This window comes from Pseudophryne corroboree, chromosome 9 (genome assembly GCF_028390025.1).
Source record: "Pseudophryne corroboree isolate aPseCor3 chromosome 9, aPseCor3.hap2, whole genome shotgun sequence".
Lineage (NCBI taxonomy): Eukaryota > Metazoa > Chordata > Amphibia > Anura > Myobatrachidae > Pseudophryne > Pseudophryne corroboree.
Genome location: NC_086452.1, coordinates 258,240,811 through 258,264,619, shown reverse-complemented (window position 1 = coordinate 258,264,619; position 23,809 = coordinate 258,240,811). Strand labels below are relative to the sequence as shown.

General features: G+C 45.2%; 1 protein-coding gene across 5 annotated transcripts in view; it reads left to right on the top strand.

Annotated features, from left to right (window-relative positions):
• Positions 1 to 23,809, top strand: part of LOC134957968 (flavin-containing monooxygenase 5-like) — a 183,537-nt gene that overhangs the window by 99,274 nt on the left and 60,454 nt on the right. For all 5 annotated transcript variants that reach the window (XM_063940246.1, XM_063940245.1, XM_063940247.1 and 2 more), the window contains one exon: positions 16,455 to 16,597. In XM_063940246.1, the coding sequence (XP_063796316.1) occupies positions 16,455 to 16,597 (143 nt within the window). The remainder of the gene's footprint in view (positions 1 to 16,454; positions 16,598 to 23,809) is intronic.

The window sequence follows — 23,809 nt, the reverse complement described above, 5'->3', positions numbered from 1 at the left end:
GACGGACTGCCTGCCGAGTGCCGACACAGAGGTAGCCACAGCCGTGAACTACCGCACTGTACACTGGTTGATAAAGAGATAGTAGTATACTCGTAACAACTAGTATGACGACGGTATAAAGAATGAAAAAAAAAACCACGGTTAGGTGGTATATATTATAATACAATTATGGACGGACTGCCTGCCGAGTGCCGACACAGAGGTAGCCACAGCCGTGAACTACCGCACTGTACACTGGTTGATAAAGAGATAGTAGTATACTCGTAACAACTAGTATGACGACGGTATAAAGAATGAAAAAAAAAACACTGTTAGGTGGTATATAATACAATTATGGTTGGACGGACTGCCTGCCGAGTGCCGACACAGAGGTAGCCACAGCCGTGAACTACCGCACTGTACACTGGTTGATAAAGAGATAGTAGTATACTCGTAACAACTAGTATGACGACGGTATAAAGAATGAAAAAAAAACCACGGTTAGGTGGTATATATTATAATACAATTATGGTTGGACGGACTGCCTGCCGAGTGCCGACACAGAGGTAGCCACAGCCGTGAACTACCGCACTGTACACTGGTTGATAAAGAGATAGTAGTATACTCGTAACAACTAGTATGACGACGGTATAAAGAATGAAAAAAAAACCACGGTTAGGTGGTATATATTATAATACAATTATGGATGGACGGACTGCCTGCCGAGTGCCGACACAGAGGTAGCCACAGCCGTGAACTACCGCACTGTACACTGGTTGATAAAGAGATAGTAGTATACTCGTAACAACTAGTATGACGACGGTATAAAGAATGAAAAAAAAAAAACCACGGTTAGGTGGTATATAATACAATTATGGTTGGACGGACTGCCTGCCGAGTGCCGACACAGAGGTAGCCACAGCCGTGAACTACCGCACTGTACACTGGTTGATAAAGAGATAGTAGTATACTCGTAACAACAACTAGTATGACGACGGTATAAAGAATGAAAAAAAAACCACGGTTAGGTGGTATATATTATAATACAATTATGGATGGACGGACTGCCTGCCGAGTGCCGACACAGAGGTAGCCACAGCCGTGAACTACCGCACTGTACTGTGTCTGCTGCTAATATAGACTGGTTGATAAAGAGATAGTATACAATACTACTAATATACTGGTGGTCAGGCACTGGTCACCACTAGTCACACTGGCAGTGGCACTCCTGCAGCAAAAGTGTGCACTGTTTAATTTTAATATAATATTATTTATCATGTACTCCTGGCTCCTGCTATAACAACCTGCAGTGCTCCCCAGTCTCCCCCACAATTATAAGCTTTATATACAATACATTGATGTGCAGCACACTGGGCTGAGCAGTGCACACAGACTGAGTCACTGTGTGACTGTGTATCGTTTTTTTCAGGCAGAGAACGGATATATTAAATAAAACAAACAACTGCACTGTCTCTGGTGGTCACTGGTCACTGTGGTCGTCAGTCACTAAACTCTGTCTGCACTCTCTTCTAATCTACAGTATCACAGCAATCTCTCTCTCTCTCTCTCTTCTAAATCTAATCTAAATGGAGAGGACGCCAGCCACGTCCTCTCCCTATCAATCTCAATGCACGTGTGAAAATGGCGGCGACGCGCGGCTCCTTATATAGAATCCGAGTCTCGCGAGAATCCGACAGCGTCATGATGACGTTCGGGCGCGCTCGGGTTAACCGAGCAAGGCGGGAAGATCCGAGTCGCTCGGACCCGTGAAAAAAAAAGTGAAGTTCGTGCGGGTTCGGATTCAAAGAAACCGAACCCGCTCATCTCTATATATATATATATATATATATATATATATATATATATATATATATATATATATATATATATATATATATATATATATATTCTTTACATAATTTTAGACACATAGTTGTTTCTCATTTTTTAGTGCATGAATTTTTAGCACCATTTTTATCCTTGTCTTTTACATGACCTTTTGGAGTGTTTTTTAAAGATTTTGTAACGGTTTTCTAAAAAAGCATTCTTGTATGTTGCCTTTTTATGTCCAATTTTCTTAAACGTTCGTTGTAAATAAACCCCGCATTGGTTTTAAAAGAAACTCTTTTAGTCTCCTAGAGTATTTACCACCTATGGTCGCTCTGATCTTATTCGCTTTTTCCAATTTTTATCTATCCTGCACACGTACAAGTGCAGGTTTTACCTAAGATCTAGCAGATGCCCCATAAAGAAAGGGGAGTGGCATATAGGGACTAGATATTCCACTGGGGTACACTTCTAACCGACATACTGTGAAAAATTATTTTCTACTGTATGTTTTGGCGCTGTTAGTTCACTATATATATATATATATATATATATATATATATATATATATATATATTTCTACAAAATTATAGTGGTTCAGCTTTCAAATAATTGGACTGTCACGGACAAGCTTTGATTATTGTTCTGTACCCAGAAAATGTTAACTTTTGTTTATTGTGACCCCAAATGTAAAAGATATCTCATTCTGTATCCATCAAAACAATAATATAAACAGTACTGTAGTATTGTTAATCATTGATTAGGTATTGCTTTTCTTCAATTACAATTTGGTGTAAATTTGATAGAAAAATACCCTGCAGCTCAAACAATGTTTACCTTTCAACATTCATTTACCAATAGAAAAATAAATGTGTTGAAACAAGCTGTTATACATTGTAGTGTGCGATTTTCAGTTTTGCTTACAGACCACATTCTTTATAGGTTTGTAGGAACCTTCTGCAGACAATGGAGTAAAATTAAAGTATTCTCCATAAACACTGGGGTTACTAGGTACTGACACCGATTTGGCCCAAATTTTGGGAAACAAATCCTACATTATTATTTATTTATACAGCTTCACAAGGGTTCCTTCCACAGCGCCTAACAAAGTACATAAACAAATGAGCAAAACAAGAAAACAGCAACTAAAGGTACATAATGTATAGCACCCGACATTGACTATGCGATATGGCCGGACCACTGCACCACCGATATAGGCAATGTTGAGCTGCCTGCACAGTCTATTTTTTTTCTTGCAATGTCGATGCAGCGGGACAGCACATCAGCATCGCAAGCTGTATACACATGGTGCGATATGCAATATATTTCCTGCGATATGGACTATATAGTCTATATCACAAGGAAAATTGCACCATGTGTACCCAAACTTTACAGTACAAGACATTATAGGGCAAGTACATGGTATATAAACATATCTGCATCAGGGGACAAGGCACTGAAATAAGCATCAGGGTGGCAGACACAGAGAGTAAGGTGCCATTGTAGGGCGTATGGAGTGGAAGATAGTCTAAATAAGAGAAGGGAAAGCACATGAGGGAGAGGGCCATGCTTGTGAGAGCTTACATTCTGAAGGGGAGGGGCAGACAGATAGGGGTGACACAGATGGGGTAGAAGTGAACATGGAACAGAGGCTTAGGATAAAAGATTGCTGTGTGTGATAAAGATGTGGGTCCTGAAACCCGTTTTAAGTTTTGTAGAGAGGTGGAGAGCCTGATAGGGAGAGGTAGAGAATTCCAGAGGTAGGGAGCATCATGCCCAAAATATTGCATGAAGGAATGGGCAGAAGTAAACAGCTGGCAGGAGAGGCAACATGCATTTGTGCAACAAAGAGGGCAGGTGGGACAGTACACAGGAGAGGAATGCGTGAGTTGTTTGAGTAATGCTGCTTTCAGATCGCAAATGCCGGATCTTACCTGGTAATAGAAACGTGTCCTTACCGGGTGAGATCCGGCATTTGCTCTCCTCTGCTGGCTTTCCGACCTGGCAATATACCGGGTCGGTTGCCATAGCAGGGGCGGGGGTGGAGGCGGCGCTGGGAGATGAGCTCATCTCCTGCGCCGCCTCTCCCTATGCTGTGAATGGGAGCCGTGTCGCATCGAAACGGCTCCCATTCACACTGCACCTGACCCGGTATTCAACCCGGTAATAACCCTTCTTTTTAACCGGGTTGAATTACCGGGTCAGGCGACCCGCTAAATCGGCAAAGGCGCTTTCACATCGCACACTGACCCGTTTCAACATGGCAATATGCCGTGTCGATACCGGGTTATTTGTGCGATGTGAAAGGGGTATTAGTGTGAGCAGCTTGATTTTGATTCTGAAGGGGAAGGGGAGTAAGTGTAGGGCTTGTAATAGAGGGGAGGTATGTTTGAAGAGGGAGATGAGCTGAGCAGCAGCATTGAGGGTAGATTGGAGTGGAGAGAGATGGTAGTCAGGGAATCCAGATAGAAGGATATTATAATAGTCCAATCTAGAGATGATCAGTGAGTAAATGAGGGTCTTAATAGCATCCAGTGTGTGAGAAAGGGTGTTATCCTGAAAATATATTTGAGATGAAATGGCAGGATTGCAAGAGGTACTGATGTGTGGTTTAAAGCAATGGGAGAAATCAAAGATAACTCGAAGACAATATACTTAGTGGCTAGAGGAGATAGTTGTGTCATCAATAGATAATTATACTGTGGAAGGTTAGGTTATTCTGGAGAGTGAAAAGATGATCAGCTCAGTCTTAGACATGTTAAGTTTAAGATACTGCTGGGACATGCAAGAAGATATAGCAGAGAGACCGTTGGAGATATGAGTGAAGAGAGATGGAGAGAGATCAGGGTAAGGAAAGGTAGATTTGAGTATCATCAGCATAGAGATAATATTGGAAGTCAAAAGAGCTAAAGGGCACAAATAGAGAGAGAGAAAAAGAGGTCCATAAATAGAACCTTGGGGACACCTATGAGTGCAGGGGAGGTGGATTCCTTAGAGGAAACAGAGAAGGAGCAGTCAGAGAGGTAGGAGGACAGCCAAGAGAAGGCAGTACCTTAAAGGCCAATGGAGTGAAGGATTTGCAGGAGGAAAGGGTGGTCCACAGTGTCAAAATCAGCAGAAATGTCAAGGAGATTAAGTAAAGCGTAGTAACCCTTGGATTTGGCGGCATGGAGGTCATTGCAAACTTTTGTGAGGGCAGTTTCAGTGGAGTGGAGAGGGTGGAAGTTACACTGAAATGGGTCAAGCAGGGACTTGGAGAAAAGAAATAAGGCAATTGTAGAAAATATCCTCAAGTTTGGAGGTAAAATGGAGGAAAGAGATTGGTCGGTAATTGGATAAATCGTTAGGATCAAGGGTAGTGTTGTTTTTTTTGTTTTTTTAAGAATAGGGGAGTCAAGGGCATGCTTGAAGGCAGAGGGGGACAATGCCTGCTGAGAGGTAGAGATTGAGGAGGTGGGCATCTTGTAGCATTTAAACCAGTGAGTTCAGTGCTGAGTCTCCAAGTTACATAGACAGGAGATGTTTGTGGTAATGAGTAAGTGAACTCACATTTGTAGTTTGAAAGCAGTCCATCTGTATTCCTGATTGTTGTTACAATGTTCTCCTGTTGGCAGGAATCAAGGAACTTTAAAGACCTTATGATCAAAAGCCACTAAGAAACTATTAAAAAAAACACCTTTATACTTTAATTAAGGATCTTCACAATGTCGAACATGCAAATGCAAGTATATGCTGCCCACCAAAACTTTTTTTTGATAGATATGGTAATATATGGCATAATAAAATTGACGTTATTTGCAACAACACATGAGTTATTTACAATTTAAAATGCCATTGCTGTAAACCAGAGGTTCTCAAACTCGGTCCTCGTGGGCCCACACAGTGCATGTTTTGCAGGTAACCCAGCAGGTGCACAGGTGTATTAATTACTCACTGACACATTTTAAAAGGTCCACAGGTGGAGCTAATTATTTCACTTGCGATTCTGTGAGGAGACCTGCAAAACATGCACTGTGTGGGCCCACGAGGACCAAGTTTGAGAACCTCTGCTGTAAACACTACATTGGCAAAACCATAAGACCTCTGCAGAAAAGAGTTTTTGGAGCATAAAGGGAGTGTTTGGAATGCAAGAACAAATCAAGGAATGAGATCTCTTACCCCTAAAACCAAACATTTTCTTAGATACCATCCGAGAGGAATTAAAGTCCTTGGGATGGAAAAAGTCACTCCAAGTATCAGAGGTGGTGGTCTGGATAAACTACTCTTACAAAGAGAAACAAGGTTGATATTTCTTCTAAACACAATGTCTCCGGTAGGTCTGAGTATAGAGAAACATTTCTCTGTCTTTTGTACACATCAGGAGTAATACAACATGCCATATATTTCTATATGATGGACAACTGCATATACAATTTCTTATTATTTCTATGTAATTTTCAATTGAAACATATCCCACTGAGGAATACATATTTAAATATACAGTATAATATAAACTCATTTGTAAATAGAGGTAATAAAAAGTTATACCAGCGCTGGCTATAACAATGAATAATAATACATTAACTGGCTAGTAATAATTTTGTATTTATCATATACTATTAAGACATTAGAAAAAGCATTAAAGACAATATAAATTCCACTGAGAGATTTTATGCCAGTAGTACATTCAGCCACTAAGTAAGCCCAATGTCCAATATCTGGCTAGGACTCTCCCCTAAGTAAATTGCACAGTCACTAGAATGAGCAGCTGGACAACACATACCAGCAAAACGCATTGAGCTTGATGCCACTTATGCCCAACCGATAGGATCACTAATACACCTCTCTGGCATTTATGTGGACCATCACCCTTCAGCTGGATACTGTCACTGCAGCGTGAACGGCTCCATCACCAATTCAGCATCTAAAGGACTTGTTGCCAGCTGATCATCAATATTGGGGACTGTCTACGAAAGAGCCAATACCGGTAACAAAGCCTAACTGACTTTCATCGGCTTTTGCAATATATCCGGTAAAACCAGCTGCTCATTCTAGTGACTGTGCAATTTATTTAGGGGAGAGTCTTAGCCGGATATTGGACATTGGGCTTACATAGTGGCTGAATGTACTATTGGCACAAAATATCTGTGTTTATATTGTCTTTTAAATGATTTTTCTAATGTCTTAATAGTATATAATAAATACTAAATTATTACAAGCCAATTATTATTATTATTATTATTATTATTATTATTCATTGTTACAGCCAGCGCTGGTATATCTTTTTTTTTTTTTTTTTTTTGTTTGTTATACCTATACAAGCGGATATATCACAAAATACATTGGATAATATAAAATTGATGAGTACTAGTCATGACCAATACATAAGCTTTATTATAAGTTGACATAGGAGCTGTGCACAGCAGCATTCTTTTAAACACAATTTCTATTCTTTCTTGGACACTCTTGTTTTATTGTAATGTTTTGCTGATCTACATGTGTGTATGTTTTACCATTATGGTTTTAATACAGTTTCATTAAAAGTAAAATGTTAATAATGTACATCATGATAAAATAATTGCTTTTCTCACTTGGTTCTGAATACACAACATAGTAATCCTTTTATTGTCAGTGATAGCACCCCTACTTTTTGGATCATATAGATAATAAACAATGGGCCTTATTCAGGTCCTGATGGACCTGCACTGCATAGCGCTAAATATCGATGTTCGGTACTTTGCGCATGCACCCTACCCGTACTACCTGTATGCAGTACAGGTTTGCTATTGTGGACTCAAGGCAGCATCAGAATGTCAGTGATTAACAGTCGGATGCTGTTTGGGCTCCATTTCTAAAAATGGAGGAGTGTCGCCGCCATTGCGAGGGAGGGATGAAGCCAGGATCTCTGTCGGAGGATGGAGATTTTATAGCTTCTTGGTAGCTTCTGCGGTGGCTGGCTTGCTTGGCCCCATGGGTCATGGGTCACGCAGTTAGCAAATGGTGTTTCAGGTGATGCTATGTTCTAGGACGCAACTGCACTACCATACTAGAGCTATTGCTGCTGCTGCTTCCATGTCAGCAGCAGTGAAAGCCAGCAGTGGATTGGGATGGAAGACTAGCTCGGGTAATTTATGGAAGCAGCCCTATTGGCCCCGCACAGGAAAAATACATCCATTGGCCCCCACAGAAAACAATAAAATAAATTTGCCCCCGCATGGAAAAATATGTATAATATCGCTTTTGGTATTACAATTTGTTTCAAATTTCCACTGCTATTTGAATGGCCCAGTCACCCCAAAAGGTTTTATAATTGTTGGCTGTAGCATGTGTATATATTAATTTATTTAATAACATATCTGCAGCGGTGTACACTGGGGTTCCACAGGGAATAACTTTGGGGTGTAGAGTTGGATCTTGATCCGAGGCACCAAAAGGCTAAAAGTTTTGACTGTTCCCAAGGTGCACAGCGCCGCTTCCTCTATAAACCCGCCTCCATGCACAGGAGCTCAGTTTGTAAGTTGGTGCCTGCAGTGCAGGCTGCTAACAGGGAGGGCTGCGCTAGGCAGCCCTGAAAAGAGCTTTTTTAGAAGAAAGAAGACTTCAAGGGCCGCAGCACGGGCACTTAAAAGTGCTATATATCAGTTTGACATCTCGTGCTGCGGCACCCCCTTACCTCCCCCAGTGGCACTGTATACTCCCGCGCCCTGGTTGCCGGGTACTTACAGCGGAAGGCTCCGGTTTCTCTTCAGGCACACACACACCTGCCGCTGCTCTCCAGGATCGCGTGGCCGCATTACAGGGAGAAGGTAAGAGGGTCCCCCAGGCGGGATCCGCTGAAAACCGCGATCCACCGCGGTCTTTAGGAGATGGGCCGCGCGCGGTGGCGTGGACACTGTGGCTGTACAGGGACCCCACTAGACTACCAGGACAAGAGGCACAGGTCGGATTACCTCATAACCCAGTTTAATAGGCCCCGCAGTACCCGGTGGTGAAATCCAGCAAGAAGATAAGGCTCTGACCTGTAGCCCCTCCCCCAGCCCCAGGCACCATTTACTGCAAATGTTCCTGGAGCTGCATCTCTGTCTCCCTCGCTCCCTGTCAGCTTTTTGGCGCCATTACACAAATGCTGAGCTGATTCTGGGACTGCTGGGCAATGTCTCCTCTGTAAAGCCGTCTGCATCATCAGCGCTGTGCATTTACAGGACACTTAAGTATTCTACATGTCATTTAGACAGTGTTAGTTAAGAACAAGTACATTACTTCAGGGATATTTAGTACAAGTATTCTGTGATATACATCCAGTCTTTACTGTGCATTGTTATATCTACATGCCAATATAGCTTTACCTAGTGGTGCAGTTTTATTGTTGGTAATAATTCAGACTTGCCTACTCTCCCGGAATGGCCGGGAGGCTCCCGAAAATCGGGTGACCTTCCTGGCCCCCCGGAAGAACAGACAAGTCTCCCGATTTCAGGTGTTCCCCACTGCCCGGCCGCCCACTTAGCGAGTAAAGTGGGCGGTACGGGCAGGCGATGACGCGATTCTTGTTGAATCGCGTCATCATAGCCACGCCCCCTGCTGTATAATGCCGGTAATAGCGGCATTACACAGCGGGGGCGGGGCTTACGTGATCCCACAGCCACGCCCCTGTTCTGCCTCCGTCACGCCTCTGGCCCGCCCCCCTCTGCACGCCCCATCACTGCTCGCCCCTCTGCTGAGCCGACCTGGCTGCTCTCTCCCGGAGAGAGCAGCCAGAAAGTCGGCAAGTATGTAATAATTTCTGCATTGTATATGTGACTGAGTGTGTGCCAATAGCTGTTGTGTGATCTCTATTTCGTGTATCCCACACATATTGCTATTCCTATATTCTGTACCCTGAGGGGGGCTAAGTGCATCAGGGTCCTCTCAAATATAGTATTTCACAGGATATACTACTTTAGTTAGTATTTTTCTCTGTTTTACAGTCACCGCATACCTCTTAAATCCTCTATTTGTGATCTGCTTTGCAGTTTTTGTCAGGTAATTTGTCTACTTATATTGTACTGTTACACGCTAAGGTTACGCTTACATATAATGTCTGCTACACAGGGTGGTCGATCTATGGCTGATCCTGTACCATGCAGTGCTGACGCCATGAATCACTCGGAGGAAAACATAGCAGCTGAGGGTTCAGGTACTGGGGGTTCTATACCCCATGGTCAGTCTGCAGCAACAGGGGCAAATCAAGACCCACCTTGGGCTGTTTTCTCTACTTTACTGACTACGCTAGTAACTAGACTTGCGCCTCCTATGGGACTTCCTGTGCCATTACAGCCACATATTGTCCCTGCAGTTAATCCGCCATGGGCAGATACTCTGTCCTCTCAGTTACAGCAATTAAATCAGTCTCTGGCTAAGCAAAATCCTGACTCTCGCCCGTTGAAGACCAAGGGGTCATCTAAACGGCCCATTACTTCCTCACAATCCACACATGTTTCAGATACCTCATCCGATGAAGATGGCGCTTACACTGACCCTTCAGACACTGATGCAGATGCTTCTGATGGGGAATCTCTGACACAAGTGGATGTTCCTGACCTCTTGGAGGCTATCAGGCCGATTCTTCAAATCGATGATGACAAAGATCCTCCAGCTACCTCTAAGAAACCAGATAAGTTTAAACGTCAGAAGGTTACTAAATTAGTTTTACCTCATTCTGACCACTTGGTTGACATTCTTCAGGAATCCTGGGAAAATCCAGGAAAGAAATTTGCTCTGTCTAAAAAGATGCTAGCCCGTTATTCCCTCGCTGCAGAGTTAAGTAAAAATTGGGAAACACCTCCGCCGGTGGATTCACAAGTCGCATGTCTGGTGGTGTCCTCTGGTGGTGTCCTCTGCCTGTCACTACCGTCACCTCACTGAAGGAACCGACGGATAAGTGTGTGGAGGGTTGCTTGAAGTCCATTTACACTCTTGCTAGAGCTGTACATAGGCCCACTATTGCGGCCTCTTGGGCTGCTAAGGCTATAGAGGCCTGGGTTCAGGAAGTTGAAACGGAACTACCGTCTGATTTTCCTGATAATGCTAGACAGTGTCTTTCATACATTATTACAGCCTCTCATTATATTCAGGAGGTGGCATCTGATGCAGGTATCCTGGTGGCCAAAGCGTCTACTACGTCTATTCTGGCTCACCGGATCCTCTGGTTGCGGTCCTGGTCCGTAGATCTGGACTCTAAAAAGACCTTGGAGGTGATCCCTTTTAAGGGAAACCTTCTTTTTGGGGAAGATCTCAACAAGATTGTTGCTGACTTAGCTTCAGCTAAGACTGCATGTCTGCCTAGTACTTCTCCTTTGACTCCAAAGGCTAAGAGTACTTCCTTTCATTCCTCTCGACCTCCAGGTACAGCAAAGGGTCAGGTGTAACCAAAACAGGCTCGCACTTCCAAAACCTCTAAGCACAAACCTAAACGTGCCTGGGCTGCCCATCAGCCTGCTGCATGACGGGGTGGGCCTCCCCCTGGGGGATCCCAGGGTGGTAGGCCGACTTCTGCGGTTTGCTCAAGTGTGGTTACAGACCACTTTGGACGCCTGGGTAAGGGAAGTCGTCACTCCCGGATACGCCATCTCTTTCAAGAAATGTCCCCCTCGTCAGTTTTGCACAACAAACATCCCTTTGGATCAGGTAAAAGCAAAAACTCTCCATTTGGTGGTACAGTCTCTCCTGGATACAGGAGTGATCGTACCGGTGCCTCTGGCTCAGAGGCAGAGGGTACTATTCCACGCTGTTCCTAGTCCCGAAACCGAATGGGTCCTCTCTGCCTATTCTCAACCTCAAGTCTTTGAACAAATATGTGAAAGTTTCCAAATTTCCGTATGGAAACGCTTCGCTCTATTATTCTGGCTTTGGAGCCCAAGGACTAGATGGTATCCCTGGACATACAGGATGCTTACCTGCATTTTCCTATTGCTGTGTCACATCCGCAATACCTGCGGTTTGCTATTGGCAACCTACATTTTTAAATCCAGGCCTTACCTTGTGGTCTGACCACGGCTCCAAGAATCCTGATACTGGCGAACTCTCCAGAGGTTCTCCTGTCATCTGGAACTGATGGTTCAATTCCTGCAAGCCCACGGGTGGCTTATCAACTGGAAGAAATCTTCCCTGGTCCCTCTCAGAGCATGGTGAACCTGGGAGCAATATTGGACACCCACAACCAGCGGTTGTTTTTGTCTCCAGAAAAGATCCTGAAACTTCAGGACAAGATAAGATCCTTCCTCTCTCACCCACGTGTGTCGATACACTCGATGACGCAAGTACTAGGCCTCATAGTGTCTGCTTTCAACATGGTAGAGTACGCTCAATTTCATTCCCGCCCCCTGCAAGTGAGACGGCCTGCCTCACCGGATCAGGACCCACATAATCTCCTTGACTCCAGAGGTCCGCTTGTCACTGAGCTGGTGGCTACAGGACCAGCAACTGAGCAGGGGTCGTCTCTTCTGGATCTCCAACTGGGTCCTTCTGACAACAGATGCCAGTCTGCGGGGTTGGGGAGCGGTGTTGGAGCAACAATCTCTTCAGGGTCGGTGGACCAGGGAGGAATCTCCTCCCGATAAACATTCTGGAATTGCGGGCAGTGTTCAATGTGTTGACACTAGCCCTGCCTCTGTTCTTGAACAGGCCTGTTCTGTACTAGTCAGACAACGCACCACGGTGGCGTACATAAATCATCAAGGCGGCACCTTGAAGCCGCATGGCAATGAAGGAAGTATTAAAAATCCTTTGTTGGGCAGAACGCCACCTGCCAGCCGTATCGGCAGTGTTCATTCCGGGAGTCCTCAACCGGGAAGCAGACTATCTCAGTCATCAGGATGTACATGCCGGAGAGTGGAGCCTTCATCTGGAAGTCTTTCAACTCCTAGTGGACAAGTGGAGCCTAACAGATGTAGACCTGATGGCGGAGCAAGGACAAGGGATCCTCAAGCAGCGTTCATGGACACACTGGCAATTCTATGGAACTTTCGGCTGCCATACGTGTTCCCTCCGGTATCACTTCTGCCCAGGGTGATAAGGAAGTTCAAGCAAGAAGGAGGAATACTACTTCTAATCGCTCCAGCGTGGCCCAGGCGGCATTGGTTCTCAGACCTGCAGGGTCTCTCGATAGAGTATCCTCTTCTACTTCTGCAACGCCCAGACCTCCTCGTTCGGGGCCCTTGTGTCTACCAGGATTTGGCCCGGCTGGCTTTGACGGCATGGCTCTTGAAGCTTCCATACTGAGGATTTTCTGAGGCAGTTATTCAACCGGCATCGGGTCGATTTTATTATAGGGTCTGGAATTCTTACTTCGCCTGATGTGTGACTAACCATTATGGCACATATAAGTTTAGTACTGCCAAGCTTTTGGCTTTCCTGCAATAGGGCCTGGACTTAGGCCTTCGTCTGGCCTCCCTCAAGGTTCATATTTCTGCCTTGTCGATATGGTTTCAGAGAAAGATTGAGACTCTGCCTGATTTCATACATTCACTCAGGGTGTTTTACGGATTCAACCTCCCTATGTCACTCCTGTGGCTCCTTGGGATTTGTTGGTTGTGCTGGACGCCTTACAAGAGTCTCCATTTGAATCTCTTGAGTCTGTGGACCTTAAGTGGCTTACTCTTAAGGTCCTGTTCTTGCTGGCTATTGCATCTGCTAGACGAGTTTGACATTGTCCTGTCGGTCACCCTTTCTGATTCACTGTGACCAGGCAGTTCTTAGAACTCGCCCTGGTTATCTGCCTAAGGTGTTGTCCTCTTTCCACCTTTAACCAAGAGATTGTGGTTCCGGCCTTTACATTTCCTGGTTTATCACCCAAAGAACGGTCTTTGGATGTGGTACGGGTTCTCCGTATTTATGTGAAGAGAACAGCTTCTCTTAGGAGATCTGATTCCCTCTTTGTCCTTTTTGGTTTTCAAACGTGGCTGGCCTGCTATTAAGCAGACCTTGGCCAGATGGATTAGAATGGTGATTGCACTTGCTTATGTACAGGCTGGTCTTCCAGCTCCTGCTACCATCAAAGCCCATTCTACTCGGTCTGTTGGACCTTCTTGGGCGGCCCGACGTGGTACGACCCTTGAACAATTGTGCAAGGTGGCTACGTGGTCCTCAGTGAACATGTCCATAAGGTTCTATGCCTTCAATACTTCCGCCTCCCAGTATGCCTCCTTTGGACTCCGGGTTCTTGTGCCTGCTTCAGTGCATCCCCTCCCATGAGGAACTGCTTTAGGACATCCCTGATGTTATTCCCTGTGGAACCCCAGTGTAACCTGCTGCAGAAAAGGGGATTTATGGTAAGAACTTACCTTTGTTAAATCTTTCTGCGAGGTACACTGGGTTCCACAGGGCGCCCACCCTGACGCACTTGGCTTCTTTGGGTTTGTATGGCATTAGCCACTGGTCCCTTCGGGTGGTCTTCAGTATGCCGAATGTCGGGATCCCGGCACACAGTAGACCGGCGCTGGGATCCCGACACTCGGCATACCGACAGCTATTCTCCCTTGTGGGGGTCCACGACCCCCCTGGAGGGAGAATAAAATAGCATGGCACGCCACCGTGCCCGCAAGGGGCTCATTTGCGCTCTCCACACTGTCGGTATGCCGGCGGTCGGGCTCCCGGCGCCGGTATGCTGGTCACCGGGAGCCCGGCCGCCGGCATACCATACTACACCCGTCCCTTCTCCTGTCGCGAGAATGTGGTATATGTGGCTACTAGTGATTGTCGTCTCTTTTACCTGCTACTGCATTGGACTGGTTAACAAAACTGATCTCCTGTGCACGGAGGCGGGGTTATAGAGGAGGCGGCGCTGTGCATCTTGGGAACAGTCAAAGCTTTAGCCTGTTGGTGGCTCGGATCAAGATCCAACTCTACACCCCGATCTTATTCCCTGTGGAGCCAAGTGTACCTCGCAGAAAGAGATTTAACAAAGGTAAATTCTTACCATAAATCTCCTTTTTATGTAGTGCTAGCATATTTCATTGCACTTTCTTTCAAAGTTGAGCGGGGGCAGATTGGGGACAAAGTGGCCCTGGGAAAATGTGTAGAAGTGGCCTCACATGGGCAGCACCAGAGGTATACCATGTAAGTATGGCGGCAGCACCACCCCTCACATGTCAACAAAACAGGCCCCATGTGCGCATGTGCCCACCGGGGGGCCTTCCCTGTGGGTTCTATGGCCAATCCGCCCCTGGCAATTGCAACTCTGTCCACATCTGAATCAGGCCCAATATTATATTAGGGGTTTCCTTTTGATCCTCAATTTTGGTGACAACATAAAGTAACAGTGCAAACAAACACTTCTATTTAAATCTTGCAGACAACATTCTTACCCAGGTAACATGTCCATTTGTTTTTACCATTTTTTTTTTTTTTTTTTGAGTGGTACGTTTCTGCAGAAGTGAAAAGAAAAGCAGGATTGTCTCTCTATGCTGCTCAGACTTGTGGGCTAATTCAGACTAGATCACTGCAGTGGCAGCTATCGCAGTCAATCCTTTTGTGGAGTGCGCACGCGCAGTGGCCACACTGCACGTGTGCACCCCGGGAGCCCAGTGAGATGACGGGGCACGGTCCGGACAAAGTAGGCATATCTGAACCGTTGTGAGGGCTGGACGCAGAGGCTGCGTGATGTCACACGCAACCGCTGCGACCAGGGATGCAGTGGGTAGTCCCCTGCCAGTGCGCAGGAGCTGCACAGGCAGGGAGCTACTTGCCCGGTGCAAAAGCATCGCCACCGTGCAATGCTTTTGCACCCTTGCGGGGGAGGGAAGGCAAAGCCCGACATGCGGGGCGGACTAGCCCTGTGCTGGGCGTACCCCCGCATGTCTGAGTAAATGATCGTAGATGTGCTAAATTTACCACATATATGGTCAGATCTGAATCACCCCCATGGTTCCTCCAGACCAGATCCCTGGTGGTATTCTAATGATGTAATTTCAGCAGTTACAATGGCAGTCCTAGTGTAAAAACCATTGCTTCTGCATCATGAACACAACACTCAGTGGGGTTAATTCAGATGCGGTTGGAGTTGCTATCACTGCTGCTTCCTTGGAAGCAGTAGTGATTAGTGCTGTATGGTGATGCAGCAGGAGGCGTCATTTACAAGCAAATGCCACCAGCTGCAGTAGTGATCCGACCTGCATCCTAGGACGCAGCATCAGATCACCCAGTCACCATTAGGCGGCTTATGGCACCCATGGTGCTGCAAAAGCCACCCATCTCAGAGCCCAGGAAATCTCCTTCTAGCGATGGAGCTCCCTGACCTCTTCCCTACCCCTAAATGGCAGTGGCATGCCTCCATTTTCACAAGTGGAGGCTGTCACTGGCTGCCCCCTCCTCGCCCCCCAGATGGTAGCAGACTCAATCACTGACAGTGCTGCGTTGTAGGAGCTGATCACACATGCGTAGAACGAGTCATGCGCAAAGTATAGGTAATTGGAACTTTGCAACACAGGGCGCAACTCTAACCATATCTGAATTAGTCCCACTGTTTGCAGCTTATTGAGTACATTACATACATAGGAAACAAGCTCCTAGACATATTGATGGTACTGATTTTATTGACTGATTTGATTCATTCAATGTGCAAAAAAAAAAAGACCCATAAAAGCATGGTAAAATGTATGACCAGTGTTTTTTATTTTTTTTGATATCCTTTTTAGGAATAGAAAAATTTAAAGGGCAGTACATGCATAGTCGTGATTACAAGGCGCCAGATGATTTTCGAAATAAAAGAGTTGTAGTGATTGGAATTGGGAACTCTGGTGGGGACATAGCCGTGGAACTAAGCAGGACAGCACAACAGGTATGTGGCTTATATGGGATACTTGTTAACATGGTACAGGCAGATGTGTTGGTATTTAGAAAGTTGATGCATTCATGACTTAAGAGCAGGAAAACAGATACTGTAGCTGACTGATGTATCGGAATGTACTTAGTAGTAAATGCATGTGATACTATTGTAGTAATGTTACAAAGGGCCTTACAAATCCTCTTCAGAGCGTAGATGGGTAAAGTTGTGAGGGTGGGATTTTTAACCCACCATTTCATTAAATATTTCCTTTCTCCCACATACGTTGCTCACACTGGTACATCCTCACAACTGTACCCATTCCGATCTGAACTAGACAGTAAGCCCTTTCATTAGCCCTATAAAATGAATTTAGTCCTTAGGATACACTAATGGAAATATATTTCACAAAATAAATGAAGTGTGAAAACTTTATCCACACAATAGGAGATGCAGTGATCCACAGAAGAAAAATATTGCTCCAATATTCAATTGACACTATAGATCTAGTTTTTGGATTATGGATGACATCCAGGGGTTAAAGTGGGGGGAACAAGGTGGAACGGAGTTCCACCACCTGTAATGGTAGGGGGAACTAGTTCCACCTACTCCATTGCCCTGCACAGTAATTCCAATAGAGAAGCCTGCCCCATCACCTACATCAACAGATGATGCAGACGGCACTAGTGTTACTTATGAGCTGCAGGCAGTTCCCACTTCCTCAGGTCCCAGTGACTCCATGGTTCTCCATCTACAGCCCACCCCTCCTGGTACTCGCACACATATGTGATGGCATGTCACTGCTGCTGAAGTGAAGAAGAGCCATGAAGAGGAGCAGGCTCTGCATCTTGAAGACAAGATGAGAGGGGGTTGGGGGGACAAGATTGGTGGGGAAGCTGCTGTAGGGGTACAGTGCATGGAGCTGTTGGAGTGACAGGCAGAGAAGTGTATAAGCGACATTCCTGTGGTCATTATGTATAAGGGGCACTACTATTATGGGCATTATGTATAAGGGCACCACAATGGTGGACATTATGAGTAAGGGGGACTACTGCTGTGGGAATTGTGAAAAAGGGGCACTACTGTGGCATTGTATATAAGGGGCACTACTGTGTGGCATAACGTGTCTAAAGGGTACCATTGTGTAGCGCAACGTTAATAAAGTGAAGTAACCTGAATAATGGGCACTACTATGTGGTGTAATATGAATCAAGGGCACTACATGTGGTGTAATGTAAATAGGATTGTGCTGCTGTATGGTGTAATTTGAATTTGGGGGTACTATTGTGTGACCGTGCTGCTTCTGTGTGAGATCAATGTCCTTTTTATAAAGTATGGGAAGTAGGACACTAATTTATAATTTGCGGGGGGGGGGGGGGGGGTGCGGAAAACACTAGCCCTGGCTTTGCTTAATGTGAGGTGGGGGGGTGGGTGCGATGGTAAATGAGTTCCACCATCTCTCCAGGACCACTTTAAACCCTGATGACAATTAAAGAATTTTTTTCTTTGATGCTTAATTGTTTGCAGAATTCTTTACAAGGATTGATCACAAGTTCTACCCCCCCAGTCAAAAATAATTTCCTGTGAGATACTCAGTAACTGAAAATTTTGTTTAACACACTTAAACAGAAGATTTATTCTAATCCTCTGTGCTCCCGGACACCATAGATGCAGCTGGTGGATGGAAATACAGAGGGGCACCTTACTTCAACAATCAAATCTTTAAAAATAAAAGGAACCATCCACCTGCGCCAGATGATCTCTTTAACAGTGTTAATGTGGATACCTCTATCACATGAGGGGTTAGTTCGACATCTACTGTGAAAATGTATCGGCTCACACACCAGCTAGACAGAACACACTTACTTTCTGGTTCTGTCTCGCATTCACGTAACAGTCACAACTTCAGTCTAATTGGAGACAAACTTACATTTAAATTCTGTCTAAGTTCACATCAAAGGTTTCTTTACAATCAGCGCTGAATGAAGTCCTCACCATCAGGAAATGTAGCAAGTTCTTTTAATTTTATAATTTAACGATAAAGCATGTAGAATTGTTCATTTTTAAAAATGCATCAGCAGACACAGACACAAGTACAAAACCCGGCATGGTGCAGAAGTCTCCAGATATACTCTGCAGGTGTTACCCGGCTGTTACCTTCGTCCAATGGTTCATAAAGTGTCTCTGGTGCTGTTCATTCAGATGCAGGAAAAACGGCAAACAACGCGGTTCGGAGCGTGCGCTGCTCCTCTTTCAAGTTATGCCGCCATAGTAAAATCTTAACATTTTTATAGGTAAGCTCAGTTGATCGTGACAACCAATAAAAATCAAAACAGTTTAACAAGTCAGATAATTTAACAAACCGTTACACCTGGATTGATTAGTTTGTATATACCTGTAGCTTTCTTTATCCATAACTAAGAAAAATTCAAATTATAAAGAAATAGAAAGGATTATTAGTAGTCATTGGAAGTTACTCCAAAATGACCCCTTTTTAGTAGGACATGCAGGTGATAAACCAACTGTCACCTACAGAAGAGCGGACAACTTAAAGAAAACCTTGGTGCAAAGTGCACTCCCTGTAAAAAGAATGGAAACAAAAGTCCTATCTAAGAGATTCTACAGGTGTGGTTTCTGCACCATGTGTAAAAAGTGTAAAACTGACACAAAAATTACACATTACAAGTCAAACGTCACCTCTCAGTCATTCATTATTAGGGATTTTATTACTTGCAATAGTAAAAATGTTGTCTACTTGTTAGAGTGCTGCTGTGGCCTACAGTATGTTGGAAGCACCAGCAGAAAACTCCAGGAACGAATGAGAGAACATTGTCGAAATATTCAAAAAGGGTCAGAGAGTCATAATGTCTCTCTACATTTCAAAGAGAAACATCAATGTAATATTGGTTCGTTAAAAAGCTTCTGTGGGATAAAACTAGCTTGTCCCAATTGGAGGGTATGTGATACGGAGGGGGTATTAGCAAGAACAGAGATGAAAACTATATATGAATTGAAGACCCTTAGTCCAAAGGGTCTAAATATAGATTTTGAGATGAAGTGGATCTTATAATATGATTTTATATATATATATATATATATATATATATATATATATAATATGTGTATGTATGTATGTATGTATGTACATGTGTGTGTGTGTGTTTGTTTAATTACTGAATTTATACATTATTAATGTTCTCTTTCCTGTATGCCTTTTTTTTTTTTTTTGAGATTAGACTTTATAACATCACTGAAATCCCCAAAGGCTGGTTCTCTTGAAAGGATGTCGATATGAAGTTCAAACATCGGATATATGTTCTTTCCGATTGACAATATGTACTGTATGTCTTGTATGAGGATTTTAATTTTTGGAGCAGTATATTGCACTTGTAAAGCATACATGACCCGTATATATATATGTGTGTGTGTGTGTGTGTGTGTGTGTGTGTGTGTGTGTGTGTGTGTGTGTGTGTGTATGTATGTATGTATGTATGTATGTATATATATATATATATATATATATATATATATATATATATATATTTTTTTTTTTTTTTTTTGTATTTATTTATTTTTAATACGAGTTCATGAAGTTGGGTGTATTTTGCCCACGGTGTATACCCATATCAATTGGAAGTAGCATATCACTTTAAGAACCCCTATGTGCTTAGTGCTGAGGAGCACTGACACACGATCAGAAAAAGATATTTGCATGTTGTACAATACGTGACATGAAGGAAATTTACGGTGCCGCATATTAAATTAATGAAAGCAGCATGTCATTTAAAAATCCCCATATAGTCTAGTGCGAGCTAATAATTATACACTATATAAAAAGACATCCACATGTCATGTAACTACTGTATGTGGCACGAAGAATTTTTACCGCGCCACGCATCAGAACAGCATGAGAAATGTACAATATGCAAATCCATCTCATGTGGGTAATATGTTATTTGCATTCCATGATTTGGAAACTATATAGCATTATAAAATGGGGTGTCATTTTATGCATTATAAATATATTTCTTGTATGTTTTTTGTAAAATATGTTAGAAAGAATCTTGTATTTTAATTGTGTTTTTTTTATAAAGTGAATGTTATGTCAGTACTGTTACACTTGGCAATTCTGAGGTTAATGTTTATAATATGTAACTGTTTAAAGCATGGGGCTGGATAAAGAAAGCTACAGGTATATACAGACTAATCAATCCAGGTGTAACTGTTTATGTTAAATTATCTGACTTGTTAAACCTTTTTTTTTTTTTATTGGTTGTCATGATCAGGGCCGTAACTAGGTATGTGCCGATGGTGCCTTGCCCACAGCGCACATGCGCTGAAGGCGCACCATCGGCAGCACACCCCCACCCATACACGGCCGCAGCCACTGTTCTCACTATAGAGTCCAGCGCTGCCGCCTGTCTCCCGCCGTGCGTCAGAGCCTCCGCCTCTGCAGGGACTCTGAGCGCGGCATTCCCCCACACTGCCGCCTGTCTTCCACCGCCCGGAGCCGCCCGCTCTGCATGTACTCAGAGCGCGGCATTCCCCCGCACTGCTGCCTGTCTCCCGCCGCCTGGAGCCGCCCGCTCTGCACGGACACAGAGCGCGGCAGTGCCGTAACTAGACATTTTAGCGCTGTGTGCAAGAAATGGCATCGGCGCCCCCCCTCAACGGATACCGGTGGCAGTGCGCGCCTCAGGCGCGCGCAAAAAACATAGGGGCGTGGCTTCACGGGAAAGGGGTGTGGCCACAAAATAATACCAATTTATAGAATGGTGCACAGTAGTCTCCATTATTCAGATTACGCCGCACAATAGCACCACTACACCAGGCAGAGCCCCTTTTACACCTTACGGCAGACAGCGTCCTCTTTTTACACATTACGGCAGACAGCGTCCTTCTTTTTTACATATTACGGCAGACAGCGTCCCCTTTTTTTTACACATTACGGCAGACAGTCCCCCTTTTTACACATTACGGCAGACAGAGCCCCCTTTATACACATTGCGGCAGACAGCATCCCCTTTTTACACATTACGGCAGACAGTCCCCCTTTTTACACATTACGGCAGACAGAGCCCCCTTGATACACATTGCGGCAGACAGCGTCCCCTTTTTACACATTACGGCAGACAGCATCCTTCTTTTTTACATATTACGGCAGACAGCGTCCCCCTTTTTTACACATTACGGCAAACAGCGTCCCTTCCACATTACTGGATAGTCCCCCTTTTTACACATTACGGCAGACAGAGCCCCCTTTATACACATTGCGGCAGACAGCGTCCCCTTTTTACACATTGCGGCAGACAGCGCCCCCCTTTTTTACACATTACGGCAGACAGCGCCCCCCTTTTTTTTACACATTACAGCAGACAGCGTCCCCATTTTTACACATTACGGCAGACAGAGCCCCCTAGTTATGGCTCTGCCCTCACCTCCTCTTTGTCAGGCAGATATCACTAACCCTATCAGATATCACTAACCCTATCAGATATCACTAACCCTATCACTAACCCTATCAGATATCACTAACCCTATCTCTAACCCTATCAGATATCACTAACCCTATCAGATAACCCTAATGGCATCCTCCTCCAGGCTGTCCCCTGGTACCTTCAGAGGCTGCGGCTCCGGGCAGCGGGAGACAGGCGGCAGTGCGGGGGAATGCTGCGCTCTGAGTCCATGCAGAGCGGGCGGCGGGAGACAGGCAGCAGTGCGTGGGAATGCCGCGCTCTGTGTCCGTGCAGAGCGGGCGGCTCCAGGCGGCGAGAGACAGGCAGCAGTGCAGGTGAATGCCACGCTCTGTGTCCGTGCAGAGCGGGCGGCTCCAGGCGGCGGGAGACAGGCAGCAGTGCGGAGGAATGCCGCGCTCAGAGTCCCTGCAGAGGCGGAGGCTCTGACGCGCGGCGGGAGACAGGCGGCAGCGCTGGACTCTATAGTGAGAACAGTGGCTGCGGCCGTGTATGGGTGGGGGTGTGCTGCCGATGGTGCGCCTTCAGCGCATGTGCGCTGTGGGCAAGGCACCATCGGCACATACCTAGTTACGGCCCCAGCGGCATTCACCTGCACTGCTGCCTGTCTCCTGCCGCCTGGAGCCGCCCGCTCTGCACGGACACAGAGCGCGGCATTCCCCCGCACTGCCGCCTGTCTCCCGCTGCCCGGAGCCGCAGCCTCTGAAGGTACCAGGGGACAGCCTGGAGGAGGATGCCATTAGGGTTATCTGATAGGGTTAGAGATAGGGTTAGTGATATCTGATAGGGTTAGTGATATCTGCCTGACAAAGAGGAGGTGAGGGCAGAGCCATAACTAGGGGGCTCTGTCTGCCGTAATGTGTAAAAATGGGGACGCTGTCTGCTGTAATGTGTAAAAAAAGGGGGGCGCTGTCTGCCGTAATGTGTAAAAAAGGGGGGCGCTGTCTGCCGCAATGTGTAAAAAGGGGACGCTGTCTGCCGCAATGTGTATAAAGGGGGCTCTGTCTGCCGTAATGTGTAAAAAGGGGGACTGTCTGCCGTAATGTGGAAGGGACGCTGTCTGCCGTAATATGTAAAAAAGAAGGACGCTGTCTGCCGTAATGTGTAAAAAGGGGACGCTGTCTGCCGCAATGTGTATCAAGGGGGCTCCGTCTGCCGTAATGTGTAAAAAGGGGGACTGTCTGCCGTAATGTGTAAAAAAAAAAAAAAAAAAGGGGACGCTGTCTGCCGTAATATGTAAAAAAAGAGGGACGCTGTCTGCCGTAATATGTAAAAAAGGACGCTGTCTGCCGTAAGGTGTAAAAGGGGCTCTGCCTGGTGTAGTGGTGCTATTGTGCGGCGTAATCTGAATAATGGAGACTACTGTGCACCATTCTATGAATTGGTATTATTTTGTGGCCACACCCCTTTCCCGTGAAGCCACGCCCCTATATTTTTTGCGCGCGCCTACGCCGCGCACTGCCACCGGTGTCCGTTGAGGGGGGCGCCGATGCCATTTCTTGCACACAGCGCTAAAATGTCTAGTTACGGCACTGGTCATGATCATGTGATCTTACCTTTAAAAAATTTAAGATTTTACTATGGCGGCATAACTTGAAAGAGGAGCAGCGCATGTTCCGAAATGTGTTGTTTGCTGCTTTTCCTGCATCTGAATGAACAGCACCAGAGACACTTTATGAACCATTGGACGAAGGTAACAGCCGGGTAACGCCTGCAGAGTATATCCGGAGACCTCTGCACCATGCCGGGTTTT